Genomic DNA, 17,047 nt, shown 5'->3' on the forward strand with positions numbered 1-17,047 from the left:
TGGACTGTAGCCCTACAAGCTCCTCTGTTTATGGGATTCTCCAGGCAAGAAAGAATACTGGAGTGGGTTGCCATTTCCTTCTCCAGGGGATCTTCCTGACCCAGGGGTCGAACCAGCATCTCTTGCATCTCCTGCATTGGCAGGCGGATTCTTTACCACTGCACCTCCTGGGAAGCATGCTATGAACAGGGAGATATATACTATTAGTTAAAAAAATTGAGACCCATCATGAAGCTGAAATAGTACAATGCACATATTCCCTTCACCTAAACTGACCAAGCATGAACATTTTGCCACATTTGCTTTCTGTCTTTCTCATTCTCTTTCTCTTTGTGTGTGTATGTTTTCTTTCTTTTTTACTGAACCATTTGAATGTTAAAGACAGAGTGCCTCTTGACCTTAAATACATTAGCACGAAGTTCCTAAAAATTAGCACATTCTTCACATAGCTCTATGCCCAGAAAATGAGCGCTGACACAAATGGTCTCATATGCAGTCTGTGTTTGAATACCCCTACCTCCATCCCAGGAATGTTCTTTCTAGTCCTTCTCCCTTGATCCAGGAGCCAGTCAGGCATCATACATTCAGTTACCATGTTTCCTTAGGCAACTTTCATCAGGAACCTAGGACAGCTGACTATTTTTCATAACCTTTCTAGTTTTATAACCTTTCATAACCTTTCTAGTTTCTTCCAGTTGTAGCACCAGCCAGCCAAGGAGTGGTTTGCCTCCCCCGGGAAGGCTGGTGGGCTGCTCCTTTCTGTAAAGGGTCTTTGAGGCCCATTATTTCAATCCTCTGCCAATTAAAAACTTGTCTACAGTGGAGCCAAGACCAGAAGCTTTGCTCAGGGCCCACTGGGCCGTGACATCAAGAACCTGAGAAGAGAGAAGCAGCTGAGGCTTCTGAGCCTCAGCCCCCTTGGACCCAGTGAGCTTTAGACCATAAGAGCATCCTCTCAGCCTCCTCTGCCTTTTAATTAGAGACAAAATGTCCCCGTGTCTGAAAGCGGAGCATGGCCTGGACACTTAGAATCAAGCTGTCCATATTCCCAAGTGCTTTGCAAAAAAAAAAAAGAACAGTGTTGCTATCTGCATTGTCCTTACAAAGAGAAGTCTGCTCGGCGCGGTTGCTGAAAACAGGAACCTGTCTCCTGCAGCCCGCGCCTTCCTCGTTTCTAGCAGAGGAAGTGGCAGCCGGTTTAGCAACTGTGCTTCTCGATAGCATGGGCTCTGCACCGGCGGGAGGCTCACTCTGCCAGGAAGTAGCAGCTGACGGAGTGGTGGTGATGGTGCTCCTGATGGTCCCTCCTCTGCGACTCCCAGGGGAGACCGTGCCCAGCTGTTGAAGGTATCTTGGGGGACGTGGCAGGGGCTTTGGAGGGGAGGTGTCGGGACCCCTGAGACACACAGCTGGCAGTGGGGGGACTTTCTGGAGACAGACATGCTCTGGGAAGATAGGCAGAAGCAGGTCTAAGTGAGGCTCTGTGGCTGGTGAGTCGTGGCTGCTCACTGATGGGGAACTCTATGCCAGGAAGGGCTGGGAGAGCTCAGACCGGGCACGCTCATGCCAGAAGGAGATCTTCCAGCCACAGAACATTCTAGCACAGAGCAGGGTTCTCACTGTGGACACTCCAGCTTGCTATTAGACTTTCTAGAGGTATATCCTTAGGTGAGACATTTAAATCTCTCCAGGCCTTCATTCTCTCCTCTGGGAAGTGGGAATAATGGTACACAGCTCACACAGGTATTGGGCAGATTCAACGAGCTAAGCTATGCAAAGTGTCCAGGCCAGTGTCAGACACGTAGTAGGGGCTCAGTAAAACGCTACCAGCATGGAGTCATAACGTGTGTAACTGGAGCCCAGGCAGGTGGACATCACAGTGGTGCTTCTAGGCATCTGGGGTGTGGATCTTCTTGGGAAGATGCCAACAATGACTGATGGTAACAAACAATAAGAATCCAAGTAGGTGAGATTTTTATGGCGCATATGATTAAATCAAAGGCAAACATGGGAGGCATACAAAAATCTGAAAATAAAATGCAAGCATTAGGAGATATTTTGGAGAACTAGAATTTTCTAAGGAACACGGCACACTCCTTATCCTGCTAGGTTCTTCCATGTCCAGAGAGCCTGGTGTGTCAGGGAAATGGCCTGGGTTTTGGCCTCAGAATGTCCTGAATCGGGGTTGTGCACATAGTGTGAAGGGATGGAGTCCGCCCAGCTGAGTGGCAGGGGAGGCATGTTGCATGAAAAGTTATTTTCCTGCAATCTTTCTAACAATCCTGTTAAGATTACCATGATTATTCGCTTCCAACAAACAAGAAAATGAGGCTCAGAGAGGTTAAGTGATTCATCCAAGTCACACAGCTGGTGAGAGGCTCCGAGGGCTCCAAGGGCTGAGACGGGGGAGGAAGAGCCCCACCTAAGTGAGCTGAAGTGGGGGGAGGACAAAAGTGTGTATTTAAAGCAGTGCTCGTAGTACTAAGAGAAGTATGCTCCATCGACTGCAGGGTGTCTTTTTGTAGGTTGCTGTGAGATCCTGTACTGGGCTGTGGTTCTTTCAAAAATAGGGAGGTAAACTCAAGTAAAATTTCTGGCAAAGTTTGGTGCAAACTATAGTCTTCAGTTGGGAAAATGTTATTCAAGAGTACTTAAGGAACTTGCCTAGTGTTCCAGTAGCTAAGACTGTGAGTTCCCAATGCAGGGGGCCTGGGTTCGATCCCCGGTCAGGGAACTAGATCCCACATGCTGCAACTAAGACCCTGTGCAGCCAAATAAGTAAATAAATATTCAAAAAAAGAGTGCTTAATAGGCTCTGAAATATACAATGGTAATAACAGGGGGAAAAAAATCTATGGAATAGGCTGAAAGCTATTTAGACTCTTGTGTCTTAAAAAAGATCTAGAATCTGGGAAGTAAGACCAGGAAAACCTTTTTTTTAATCAGCTCCACCTGGGCCTACATTCTGGGTTGGTCGCCAGTGAACTCACTGTGTGACTCTGGGCAAGTCGCTTTGCCTATCTGAGTGTTTGCTTTTTCCTCTTAGTATAATAAAAAGAAGACCAGCTTCCTTATGTGTTTGTAGAAAGTTTAAATTATATACAATATGTAGTGCGTGCTAAGTACTAAACAGCAGCTACTATCACTCCTAACCCAGACAATTAAAGCACCCAAGCTGCTTGTGTCTCCATCGGCAGTAAACAGTAGCGGGCAGTGTTCAATATGACGGGTCACATGGCACAGCCGATGACCTGTGATTCCTTGCTCGATTTTTCTGAATACTTATTTCTACCTGGTGGTCCTCCATCTCACTTAAGTGAAACAGCTATAGGTAGGTTCGTACTGCACTGAAATCATCTTCCCAATACAGAAAGAAAAAAACATTCCTCCACTCTTAGTTTCAAGAGCTGGCAATGTATTTCCAAGGGGAGTGGGTCTTCCTTAAAGACTTAGAAATTATTCATCTCAGTAAACCCCAGTCAGCTTCCTGCATTAATAGATGCTGCTGGGTTTTAATTTTTCATCTGACATTCAGCAAGAATTTATTCCCCCAGCTCTGAGAAGCTGGAGCTTAAAATTCTCATTAAAATTTTCCAGCATGTCAAGCTAGAGCCTTTGGCTCTTGTCAGCAACCTGAGGGCCCTGTTAGTACATTTATCCATCCGTTTGTCCACCCACTCATCCATCCATCCATCCTTCCCTAATGAGCAACGCATTGAGGCCGTATCCTCTGACTGATTTCCTCCCCTCCCACCTCCCCAAGAGTTCCAAAGGAAACAGGTACACTGGTCCCGACCACTTCCTCCCATCTGAGAACCACTACGGGGGGGAGGCAGTTCATTTCGTTACGGTAACTGGAGCTATAGACAGAAACCGTGGGGCCTCCATGCTGCTCACTTTTGTTGCCATACAGCCTCGCAAAGTCACGCTTCCCTCCTTGGCACCTTCAGGCAACTGGGACCATGGCTGGGGGACTCGGGGTGGGGGTGGGGGCAGGTGGGGAGACTTCAGGAGCTTCAGACCAAAGTGGGAATTGTCCCTGCAATGGTCCTTGGGGGGAAGGCCCACCCTGAGAGGACAGGGCTGCCCCTGAGGGCACAGCCCTGCCTGCCTGCCCTGTGCTGGGTACTCTGTAGGGACACTTTTAGCCACTCGACTGAATGCAGTGAGCCCTTACTACGTGCCAGGCACCTGCAAGGTAGTGATTTCTCATTGAGCAATACACTAAAGAAAGGATCGCGTGCTCAGGGAGTTTATAAACTGGGGCTGTTGAAGACACAAATCCATAACGAGGAATTGTGGTGTGAGGCATGAAGGGGCCAGAACCCTGGACAGAGGGCAGAGGGAAACCTGTTGTCAGTGAAGTCTTTACCTTTAATTCTCACTTTAGCCCTTGGAGGCAGGCACGTTCCTTCTCAAAGTACAAATGTGCCATCTCCCCCTACTCTTCTGGACTCCCACAGCCTCCAAGTCACGTGGACAATCAGCTTAAAGATTACATCCTCTGAATAGAACTTGGAAGAGCCTGGTAGGTCAGGAACCACTTCCTGATATGCTACTTTAGCAATATACCAACTGGTCTATCTACTTAACAGCTATGATGCAACTGACCTCCTAGCGTACAAGAGCAGCGCCACGATCTTGTCATGAAAAGGGGTTGATTTAGCTTCATGTAACCCTCTGTCCACTTCCTTATGACTCAGAGCAGAGGACTTAAGAGCCGGGCTCCGGAGCCAGACACCTGGGTTCAAGCCCTGCCTCCTCTCTTACCAGCTCGCTGATAAACCCAGATAAGTTATGCAAACACTCTGGCTTTGGTTTCCTCAGTCCTACAAGAGGCATAATGGCCGTGGTGTGTCTCTCCCGGGCACAGGGTCTCCTCAGTTTTCATCTCTTCCTTTTCTTTCCCTTTGGAACACCTAGTGTGTTTCAGGTCTGAGTCAACACAGACCTCTGACTTCAAGGCACTTACAGTCACTATCAAACCACCACACAAGAGAGTGTCAGAATCCCCTTTGCGGGCAAGGCGGGTGACCCTGAGCATGTAAGGATGAAACCCTGAGCTGAGAAAGTGTAGCTTCGGGGGTCCCCACCCCAGGCATCTGCAAGTGATTCACGTGCGGCTCAGCACATGCAAAGGCCGTTAAGAGACAAAAGAACAATTTCCGTCTCCCTTGATAAGCTCATGAGCCTCGCTGGTGGTTCACGTATCTGTACAAAGAGCAAACCCAAGTCTTGCTGGGAAAAGTTATGCAATACAGGAACCCCTAACTTCACCACGCCCGGGCCCAGACGTCCAAACGCCCTCTCGCCTATCCATCTGCGTCACCATCGACCTCCACCTTCTGACGAGACCTGCATTTCCCAGGCGTTTGAAATGAAAAGCCCATTTCGTCTTCACTGCTTTCCCATTCTGTGCAATTGCGTATCTCTGTGATCTAACATCAAAATAATTGGCTTTCTGACTGTTTGCTCATTGCCAAGGTCTGTGATTGTCAGCTTGTAGGTTATGTGGGTATCGAGGACCTGGTCTGACTTCATTTGTAACGTGGTTTTTGTCAGGAAGTGTTGTTTGGTGTTCAACAGACTCACAGACTGGAAGGTACCATATCCCACCAGCCCTGTGTATTGCGGGGCAGGGGGGAGGAGGGGAGTGGTCACTCTGAGTATGAAAAGTTGATTTAGGGGAAAAAAAAAAGAAATGGGGAAATTAAAAATTTTTTTTAGTGAGATGTTAAAGCCATGCCAGGAATAACTGTATTGTTCACCTCTCCATGCTGGACACCACTTTTTAAGGATCCCGCTAGGCCTGGGGTCAAGGTGCTCACTTGTAGCACATTTACTGTTGGCAGAGAAATGAGCAACAGAGCACTCACTCCCCGCCTCAACACACGCACACACCCAGCAATGTGCTAATCTTGTAACACATACTCTCTAATCCTTACTTGTGAAAATTCAGCAAGGAAGCTATGGCTAAGCTCAGTTTTAAAACAGAAATCAACAAAAAGCAGTGGAAAGAAGTTTAGCGACATTCTAAGAGATGAAACTGAAATACGCCCCAGCACCAAGAGGTCCCAAATCTGGATTCTCCCTCTGACATCCTAAAATGACTGTAAAATGTTTTCTAGGATGTGTGTATCCTGGTCTCAGGGTAAAGCTGAGACTCCCTGTTATCCTGAGGGTATACGAGATCCTCTTCTGGACACCCAAGGGTGAAAGGAACATAGGCTCATGGACATGTGGGTCAATGATGATAAATGGTCAGTGACTCTCTGTGGTGAAGAGCGCTGGATGGTTGGGGAGGGTGGGCGGGTCATAGCACTTATCCAAAATTACTGAGAGGCCTTGAGAACAGGGCTTGCCCTCTCTGAGCCTTTTCTTTGTAATTGAGGACACTGAACTGCTCACCTCCAGTTGGTGCTTTATGATATTCTAGGGTCAGAAAGTCCTCTCTGGAGAGGTAAAGGGGCAGGGAGTGCTGAGCCCCCAACCCCCAATAAGCCTGCTTTTATCTATTTCACATGTTGAGCTTTCTGGGGAAACTTTGTCAGAACAGGTTTCAACCAGCCGGCTGGACCGCAGGCTTCTTCTCTGCACAGGGGCAGGAGAACAAGACGGGCCTGGGGTCAGGGAGGACGGGCCTGTGGCTGCACCTGCCCGGCGAGGAGAGCTGGGAACCATGTGGGTCACAGGGCGGCACACCTGCCGAGCAAGGTCAGGATGTGGTGGGGTGCCCCCGGAAATCCTGAGAGATTTTTGGCAGGGGAGCCAACCGATGCTAAGGTCCTGGCCCAGTTCTTAGGGCCCCTGCTGCGGGTGGCAGACCGCAGGCAGCCCCGAGCAAGTCCCAGGGCTGTTGGGTGGGTACCGGGTACCACTCAGGGTGTGGGGTAGGGGGTAATTGAGACAAAAGGACCATAAGCCATTGTCTGGCCCAACCCTTTCCCCACCATACTTGAGAACCTGAGGCCTAAAGGAGGGGAAGGACTGCCAAAGTTTGCCCAGTGACCTAGCTGGCCACCCAGTACCCCTAGGGATCCAGCGGGTAAATCTGTAGTGATCCCATCTTACCACGCTTATCTCTGCTTCAGATATGACCTTAATTTAATCCTCAAAACAACCCCTCAGGGCACGGATTAGAATCTCAAATTTCTGCATTTGGAAAGGGAGGCTCAGAGGAGCGCAGCAAACTTGCTAAAGGACACACAGCCAGGAGGTCAGGGAGCTGGAATCTGAACTTCTGCTTGCCTGCGTTGGAAACCCTTTATTCAAGGCACCCTCCTTCTTCCCTAGTTCTACTTCTGATTATAGAAGCAGTTCAGGCACGTGGGAGAAAAACTGGGAGATTTTAGAGAGGTGTAAAGAAGTAGTCAAGAAATTCACCTATAAAATCAATCCTCAGAGAGCCCTTGAAAACACCTTGGCAATAATTTCCTTTAACAGTTTTTCACATATATGCGAATGCATGTTAAAATTTTGGGCTTCCCCGTAGGCTCAGACAGTGAAGAATCCACCTGCAATGCAGGAGATCCAAGTTTGACCCCTGGGTCTGGAAGATCCCTGGAGAAGGGAATGGCTACCCACTTCAGTATTTTTGCCTGGAGAATTCCACAGACAGGGGAACCCGGCAGGCTATAGTCCAGGGGGTCACAAAGAGCTGGATACAGCTGGGCGGCTAAGCACGCGTGTTGAAGTTTCATAATATTGACATAGTATGAGTATGGCTAGTTTTCTGTTTGTTTGCTTTGTTTTGGGCTTTTTTCTCCCCATAGCATTAATATTTCTTCAGAACAATGCTTGGAAAGGCTGGAAAACTTTCCATACAATTCACTCCTGCCCTCCTGACCACACCAGGCTGCCTGATAGTGGCCGTGACCGCTGAACCTGAGCAGCCCTTAACTGGCACTTGGCACTTCTCTCCTGTCCTTCCTCCTCCCCCAGTTAAAACCCCAGCCCTGGGCTTCCAATCACTGCAACTTGACATCCAAGAGACCCCTGGGGACCTCTGTGCCCCTGGACTAAAGGTCCACCCCAACGTTTATGGCCCTCAAAGCTTCCTTTGGCACGCTTTCAAAATCACTTTCGGTTGTGTTCTTGGACTAGACCCGAGGGCAGGCAAGCAGGACAGCCTTCCGCGGTGGTTTTGAGAATGGGTTTGGGAGTCAGGCAGAGCTGGTGTAAAGCCTGGCTTGCCTTCTTACTACTCATATAACCTTGGACACATTGCTTAGTTCCTGTCACCTAAAAGCTGGGCTCTTGTGAGAAGCTGGTGGGGGAGTGTGACGTCTGTAAAATGCTGGTGCCCGGCAGAGGAAGGGCTGACCACCTGGGGCGGTGCTGGTGATTCTGTGGTGACCGCTGCTGTTGGGATTCGGAGGTGATGGGTGACGAGGGCCCCCACTGGTGCCACCATGCCTTCACACCTTAGAAGCAGGTCACGTGGACGGACTTGCCACTGCCACACTCTGTGGGAGAAGTATCTGATTCCAAAGGGAGGGCTGCACCCCCAAGTGAGTTCTCACCTCCCAACTGTCGCCACGCTTACCCGACTGTTCTGGACCTGCCTTCCCTGGGTTGGGGCTCCTCGAGCTGCCGCCCCCTTGTCACACTATGAAGGGGTTCAGGTTACTTCCTTTCCCAGAGTGAGGCTTGGCCTTTAGGAGCACAGAGTGGATGAGATGCACAGAGCAGTCCTGGGATGCTGCTCCCTGAGTGGCAGGCGCTATGTCCACCCGGTAACACAGAGCCCAAGATGGAAACTTCCCTGATCTGGTCAGACAGAAACCAGCCTGAGAAGGCAGGGCCCACACGCCTTGACTCCTCCATACCAGGGGTCCGCTCAAAGGGCAGCCAGCCATTTGCTGACCAGAGTCCTTTGGGGACCCAGCTTCCTCCTGGTGGAGTCTGCAGCATGGCCCTGGGGAAAGGGCAAGGGCTCTGCAGCCAGGGCCAGTAGGCGGGCCCTGGCATCCCTGCTCCACGGGGCTCTGGCCCCGGGCGTGTGGGCAGGGGAGCCAACCAGCTGACCTCCACACTGAGAAGGTAAATGCAGAAATTCTGCCTTCCGGGATGCCGGGAAGATGAAAGGTGGTGGCATCTGCTTATCGCCCACACGAATCACCCTGCCCATGTCCTCAGAAGTGTAAAGACCGGGCTTGTATTTTATTCCGTGTAACGGGACTTCTTAAGAAAGCGATGATGGGTCTATTAGTAATCATTTTCAAAAGGTCACTGAAATTGCTGGAATTGAAAGAGGTTCAGTGGCTCTCTCTTTGGAGATCATCTTTTCCATTCATTTCATTTTTAAGAAGAGTAAACTGAGGCCCAAGTCTTCGCAGAACAAAAAGCAACATTGGCCCAAAGACGGGGGAAGAAGAAGAGGCGAAGGTCGGTTTCCATCCTCTGACACCACAAAGAAAAGGGATGAAGAAACCAAGCCTGTTCGGAGCCAGTGTTAATTAACTCATTTCTCTCTGGCCCTCTCCTTGTTGTTTCCAGAAGCAATTATGCCTTTCAAAGCCTCGCTCCCACCTCCAGCCACTGCATAAAACTGTCACAGATTAAATCAGATCACTCAGCCATTTCATTAGGGAAACCCCAGCTCTCAGTCTCTGGGGGCACTTTCGCTCTTCTCAAATCAAAGCCTCCTTCAGATGAGTTCACTCCTCCCTGGAGATGACAGGAAATCAGCCAGCAGACCTCCAAGGAGCAGGTGGACTGATGGGCTTTTCTGACTAGCACAGGCGGGATAAGGAGCTTACAGTCCAGCCCAGCCCCTGCTCCCGGAGTGTGCCCACCCGCCAGACAGAAACAGAGAGAAGACCAAGAACCCGGGCTTCTAGCATCCACCCCATCTCATCTCAAGACTTTGGGTATGTTTCTTTCCTTGGATGGACCTCAGTTTTTTCATCTGTAAATCCAAGTTTCAAATCTTTTGTTTTCCTGCATTGTAGTTCCTGGGCTTCCCTGGTGTCTCAGACGGTAAAGAATCTGCCTGCAATGCAGGAGAGCTGGGTTCAATCCCTGGGTCGAGAAGATCCCCTGGAGAAGGGGATGGCTACCCACTCCAGTATTCTTACTTGGAGAATTCCATGAACTGGGCAGCCTGGCGGGCTACAGTTCTTGGGGTCACAAAGAGTTGGACATGACTGAGCGGCTAACACTTTCACTTTCATTGTAGTTCCTGAATCCCTTCAAAGAGCACACACATCCTTGAGAAGAAGGATAAAGTTGTTGGAAGGAAACAAAGTTAGAATCCCCTCTGATCGATAACAAAGTCTATCGGCATGACTTTCCTGGAGTTGCTGATGTAGAGATGAGAGTATGACGTGATGGCTGGAGGTCATCGCTTGGAAGTGGCTGGGGGAGAAGATGGACCAGGAGTGAGGCTAAGACATGCTGCAGGGAAGGGGCCCGGGTCTGCAGGGGTGAGAGCTCACCTGCCTACTGGGTGCTCGGGGGAGGGGTGAAAGGCCCAAGCCCTGGGATCTAGCTGATCCTGCAGACCAAGCATCAGGCTGCAGGCAGAGAGGGGCATTGTCCCCAGTCAGTGGCAGCGCTGTGGGCACCCTTGGGAGTGCGAGGGGGCAAGGTGGGCACACACTTGAGTGATATCTCCATGGGGAGGCCTGCAGGGCCACTCCCCATGTATCCTGAGAGCTCCACTAGAAGCCCTGGTGACCACAGACGGAGCGGCTGAGGGGCTGGGGTGACTGTGGGCTCCAGGAAGTCACTGGGAGCAGGACAAAGGCAGTAGGGCCTCTCAGGACGTCTGTGCATCCCATGCAGGGTGCCGGCTCCCCAGAGCCAGTCTGCTTACTTCCCCCTTCCCTGAACAAACCTCAGGTGGGGCCCCAGAGGCGGAAGCCTTCCTGTCCACTGGGTGGGACCCCAAGGCCCCCCGTCCTCTGGGCGCTGGCTCAAGGCCCCACACAGGAGACACTTAACTTCAGAGTGAGGCTGCGGGTCCTTCCGCTAGCATGGTTTCCCCAGCACTTTCTTTGAGCACATTTCCAGGAGTGCCTACACCACACCCGAGACAAAGAAAATTCATCCCTGTTCCCCCCAGAGCCAGGGTGATGCTGTTGAAACCCGCTGGCCTGCAGGAAGGGCCTGCCAGGGACAGAGCGCCCCCTTGGCTGTATTTGGGGAGGGGGGAGGCGAGATGGAGGAGGAAAAAGGGCCTTGATCTTGCATCAGAGTGGCCTCGCCCTTAAACTACCCTCATTGCTTCCAGTCACAAAGGCCAACAGGATCAGAATTCGGGCCTTCTCATTGGAGCACGTGGCCCATCCAGCCACACAGTCTGCGGTGCATTATAAGTTTAGAGTCTGGGCAAGTCTTGTGATTATCTTGGGAAGAACTCGATGATACTACAATCTCTCAGTCTGAGTTATAAGTGATAAACTTCATGTAACTAGTTAAAATAGATTAACTTTCAAAGGACACACTTTCTGGTTTTCCTTGTTTTGCAATATACCACGTAGACCCCCCTTCCTTGCCTTCCCCTGACCCGTTAGGAAGTGGTGCACACACCCCTCAGTCTCTGAAAGGCCTTGCTCTGGGAGCATTGATCTGCCCAGTATCTGAACCTGAAATGCATAGAGGAAGGATGCAAGGCTTGGATTGGCCGACTCTGGGGCCCTTTCAAACTCCTAACGCCTTGATCTTAAACTGGAGACGAAGAATGGGGTAGAACGCAAGTTTCCAGGTGGGCTGGACACTGGCTGGGGGATTCTGTCTCATCAGTTTTCTTTGTCCCCAGGGACAGGAATACCTCTGTCTATAGGTGTGGACTTCCTCTGCTTCAAGCAGCCTGAGAGGACACTTCTATGATGGAATCATTTAAGCCCCTTTCTAAAGTACTTGTATGAAGACCCAGAATTAGAGCTTCCCTCACCATGGGCTTTCAGAAAATATACTGTAAATGGCAATAACTGGCAATTTTACGCCTATTAATTTTCTGCCAGGTTGTGTTCTAAGTGTTTCACAGGCTTTATCTATTAATGTTGCAGCCACAACCCAATGTTGTTTTATTATTATTCGCTAAAACAGGCAGGGAAATGTCAAGAACTTCCCCAAGGGCATCCAGCTTGCATGCGCAGAGCCAGAATTTGAACATTATGGAATGATGTTCCAGAGACTTAGCATTTGAACAGTATGGAACAATTAAACCAGAGACTTAGCATTCTCTGTTCAAATTCCAACTTCCCCATTCCATGCTGTGTGACCTTGGACAAAATCCTTCCCCTCTCTGAGACTCAGTTTCCTTTCTGCAAAATGGGGTAAGGGATGCAAGGATGCTGCGATAATCAAAGGCGACAGCAGGTGCCGAAGTGCTGTAGCAACACAGGAAGCAGGCAGACAACAAACAGCCCTGTTAGGGGTTTTCACTTGTCCCCGTTGTTTAGAGCATGTTGAGAAACTCCAACAGAACAGACAAAGTGGAAAGAGAAAGTACCCATTTCTCATTCCCTTCAGGTTGCAGAGCCACATAACTCCTGCAGGGTAAGAGCTCCAGAGGCCGGGACCCTGGGTATTGAGGGTCGGGGCTCAGGAGACCCTGGGGTGGGGAGTCTGAGAGGCACTCAACCCCTCACACGAACACTGCCGGCTGCTGGCTGTCAGCCCTGCGAGGAATGGAAACTTTCTCCACCAACAACACTTGCTAGCAACTTCCCTCTCTGTGGTTTTTCTCTGTCATTCCCTTGATAAAAGAAGTAGAGCTGCGCAAATGTAACCAACATTCACGAATCTGATCTTCACATAAAAACACCCGCCTTTCAAGAAGCGAGCGGCCTGAAAATATGATGCAGGATGTACTCTAAACTGGGTCATTCTCCACCCAGAGGGCTCAGCGCGTGGCTGACTCCCCGTGTGGATCCCCTGTGCCGTTGGCTTCGAGCGGCTTCGACAGCCCGGGGAGAAAGAAAAATGGGAAACAGCATGAGATCTACCCCGGCGCCCCCCGAGAGGCCTCTGCCCAGCTCAGAGGGTAAGTCTGGCTTCTTCGGTGAAGATGCGGTGATGGGGGTGCTGACAGCTATTCAAACAGGGCAATGGGTACATAGGGCTTCCTTATACCATCTCTCTTGCTTTGCCTGTGTTAACATGCTCATGATTAAATGCTAAAAATGATCAACAATGGTGCCCTGCCAGGATGCTAAGCTGCTGGCATTTTACGATGGAATTTCAAAGCAGCTGGTTTGATCCTTTTATTTCATTTATAGGTAGGGAAACTGAGGCCCACAGAGCAAATGCAATGTGTATATTAGCTATTAGTAGAGTCAGATTTCCAACCTGAGCTGGTCCAGTTCTGAAGTCTAGGTTTTTTCTTACCATTCCTTGCCAACCCTGATATAATATTATGATGGTTATATTAATATTATCCTGAGTATATGATATTATCATGGGTATATAATGTTCGCATGGATATATAATGCTACAAAAGCTCTACCAGAACGTTTTCAGTGTAACTTGATGATGCTAGCCACCAGTCCTAGGAAATCTTCCTGAAAATAAAGGAATCTTTGTGAGCATCTGTAGGACGGCAGGGACCAGGTATTCTAGAAGGAGGGCATAGTGTGGCGGGTTAATCGAGGATGACAGGAACCAGCTTTCTCCAGATATGCAAGGCTGAGCCAGATTCTCAAAGCCACGGTCATTCAAGGATGGCCCAAGAGCTGGGAGGGGACACTGGCAAGCAGAGACGGAGGCTGAGAGCAAACCCATGGTTTAGAGGTGTGGTGGCCGCTAACACTCCACCTTTATTTCCTGTAAGAACAGTGAAGATGTGCCTATGGGTCCTTTAGGGAGTCAGAAAGGGGATGGTCAGGTTGGGTGACCCATCAGCGTCTCCAGGGTGAGTCTCGTGAGCTTTGGGACACTTGGACCTCCCACCTTTTATCACAGCAAACCAGAGTCCGATCCCCCTCTCCTGACAGGGGTGACCCCACCAGGTGTCCCCATGTCCCTTGCAGCACTGAACTGGGCCAAGTTCACATGCACAGATGCCCAGTACAATGTCTGCTAAGCACAGCTCCAGACGAGCAGGGACAAAGCCAGACCAAGCCCTGTGTCCCCACCTGCCGCTTACTCCATGACGTCTGCAACCCCTTGAAAAAAGAGCCACCTTCTCATTTCTTCCCAAATGGAGATACTCTGTATCCACGGTCCCATGACTCCTCAGATGCCCCCAGGTGACTGCACAGAGACCCTCCTGTTCCATCCTTGTTCAAATCAGATGCAGGGCAATTCTAGTGACGCTCCTGTCCAGCTCCGCAACACCCCTCCCCAGACCTAGGTGGGAAGACACTGAGACGGTCCCCCAGACAGAGGAGGCGGAGCCACGTGATTAGGGGCGGGAGCATGTGCACCCCGGGCAAAGTTCTGAGCTGTGTGCAGTTGTGCAGAATGGCTGCGCCTGAGCTCCTCTCCCACCTTCTCCCAACCAGCTCACATCAGTCTCCTGCTCTGACCGTGGCCACTTCTAGAAAAGCGAGGCTGCCAGGCCTGGGGCCCCGGCTGCCTGTGGGAGGCACCACCCAGGAGCCCATCTTGTGAGGTCGCTTCTCCCACGGGGGTGGCGGGGGCGGCGGGGGCGGCATGCTTGAGCGAACTCCATGAAAACACAGGCCTCCAAGGACTCGCCCATTTGCCTTTATTTTCTCAATGCAAATCGTCATGAAATAAGTTTCTCTTTTTCCACTGTGTGGGTGGGAGGGTGCCTCTAGAGAAGCGGGCCAGGGGTCTCCCCGACCCTCTGCCCCCTGGTTCCGAGAATTCCCCAGGTGGTACCCGGTTTGCTATCCAGGCAACCACATCAAGTGCTGGCAGCCAGTGGCTTTTCCATCCCCCACCCCTGAAAAGTTTCCTTTGTGATCAGTCCTAACTTGATTTCCTCTTTCCTCTAACACCTACTTGAATAAGGGATGAGGTGGTACGGTCGATGCTAAGTGAATAAGTCTCGATTCAAATGATGTAAAGAAGGTGGGTTTGCATGGAACAAGCACTTTTCAGCCAACACTCCTGCTTACTCATTTTATTGGTCTCAAGGACCCAGGAGGTCTCCCGGGAGAAGATTCTTTAGGCCAACTGACAGTGCTTCCACTGACTTCAAAAGCCCCACAGCCCCAGGCTCCATATATGGATGAGCAAGAGGTCAACAATGTGGACTTCTAGACAAACAGGTGTTCTGAGCAGGAATGTGAATGCCTGGGAATATGGATTTGCCCATCTGTTTTCTCCTCAACTAAGCTTGCCAGACTATTCCTGATTAGTTCCCAGAGACAAATATCATAAAACCCAGAGAGACAGCAGGGCTTGCTAGAAATAGGACAGGTCTCAGAGGCAGATGACCTTGTTGGGCTTCTGGTATTGTCCTGCGGGGGCTGCCTGACCACAGGGAAGTCACTCAGCCTCCCACGGGCAGGCTGTCAATGGAGATCAGAGTAATTCTTCCCCAACAGCGATGAGAGCACAAAGCAGCTACCTGATACGTGTGGGTGGAAGCACTCCTTTATAAAACTCTATTTAAGGTTATCTGATGGCACTCAGTTCAGTTCAGTCGCTTAGTTATGTCCAACTCTTTGTGACCCCATGAATCGCAGCACTCCAGGCCTCCCTGTCCATCACCAACTCCCAGAGTTTACCCAAACTCATGTTCATCGAGTCAGTGATGCCATCCAGCCATCTCATCCTCTGTTGTCCCCTTCTCCTCCTGCCCCCAATCCCTCCCAGCATCAGGGTCTTTTCCAATGAGTCAGCTCTTTGCATGAGGTAGCCAAAGTATTGGAGTTTCAGCTTTAGCATCAGTCCTTCCAGTGAACACCCAGGACTGATCTCCTTTAGGATGGACTGGTTGGATCTCCTTGCAGTCCAAGGGACTAGGCTGTGTCTAAACGGCATTCCCCCCTGCCCTACCCCCCGCCCAGGAAAAAGTTTTAAAGTGGGGATTCCGTGACTTGTTCCCAAAGCATCCCAACCAGCTCATTTTCTCTGCAAATTCTATGCATGGTTCAGACTTCAGTTTGGGGCCAGAGGCAGGTGGAACAAAGTTAAGTAAGACCCAGGGAATTCCCAGAGAGCTAGGAAATGGCATATTTCCACCCTAACAAGAGAATTCAGTTACCTTGCTGTGATCTTTTTCCCCTCCCTGTTTCTAACTTTCTTACTGCCCTGACCTAAAGTGAGATCTCACTGGCAGAGGTGGTAACACAAACCCAGACAGTCTCTGCAAGGTGGAAAGAATGCTAAACTGTGCATTTACATAGCATCAGGAGTGCTGCCCAGGTGGGTGGAAAGAGGGGCGGGTGGGGCTCTGGGGAGGAAGAAGGGGCAGGCGGTCTCAGAGGCAGGGGACTACTTCTCAGTGAGTGGTGCTCAGACCACCTGCCTCGATCCTCTGGGTAACCATCACAAATGCAGATTCCGGGCTTTCCTGGTGGTCCAGTAGCTAAGACTCCATCCTCCCAGTGTAGGGGACCCAGGTTCAATCCCTGGTCAGGGCACTAGTTCCCACGTGTCCCAACTAACCGTTCACATGTCACAGCGAAAACCAGACACAGCCAAATAAATAACTTTAAAAATTCACATTTTGGGGCCCCACTCTAGACCTGCTCATCAGAATCCAGGGATGGTGAGAGGGGACAGCATGCCTGATTTCCTGCAAACCTCCTGGTGCCTCTTAAGCTGCCTAAAGCTTGCAGACCACAGACCTGATGCTGCACCAGCATGCAAGGAGCAAGAGAGGAGAAGCCAGCCTGTCTCCCTCGTGTCTCTCTGTCCTTGTTTGTAAAAAGGGGAAATTCAAGTTACTTGGTGCTTATATGCATCAGTCATGAGGCCACATGCTTTAGACACATCAACTCTGGATTCTCACCTAGAGCTAAGGTTCATCCCTATTAGCATCTCCACTTGGCAGCTGAGGAAACTGAGGGATGAGATGGTTCAGTTGCTTGCCCTAGGCCATACGGCTGGGATTTGGGAAGCCAGTGGCCTGAGTCTAGAGTTCCCCCACCACCCTGACATTATATGCCTGGAGGGGATG

General features: G+C 50.4%; 2 protein-coding genes across 3 annotated transcripts in view; one reads left to right on the forward strand and one right to left on the reverse strand.

Moving 5' to 3' along the window:
- The window catches only part of TG (thyroglobulin), a 235,968-nt gene that overhangs the window by 60,517 nt on the left and 158,404 nt on the right, over positions 1-17,047 (reverse strand). The window lies entirely within an intron of this gene.
- SLA (Src like adaptor) overlaps positions 1,186-17,047 on the forward strand; it is a 36,645-nt gene continuing 20,783 nt past the window's right edge. The window contains exons 1-2 of one of the 2 annotated variants that reach the window (XM_070802421.1): positions 1,186-1,347; positions 12,718-12,994. In XM_070802421.1, the coding sequence (XP_070658522.1) occupies positions 12,817-12,994 (178 nt within the window). In that variant the 5' untranslated portion in view covers positions 1,186-1,347; positions 12,718-12,816. The remainder of the gene's footprint in view (positions 1,348-12,717; positions 12,995-17,047) is intronic. The other variant, XM_019974009.2, reaches the window with a different exon arrangement.

The sequence above is a fragment of the Bos indicus genome, chromosome 14 (assembly GCF_029378745.1).
Source record: "Bos indicus isolate NIAB-ARS_2022 breed Sahiwal x Tharparkar chromosome 14, NIAB-ARS_B.indTharparkar_mat_pri_1.0, whole genome shotgun sequence".
Taxonomy (NCBI): Eukaryota; Metazoa; Chordata; class Mammalia; order Artiodactyla; family Bovidae; genus Bos; species Bos indicus.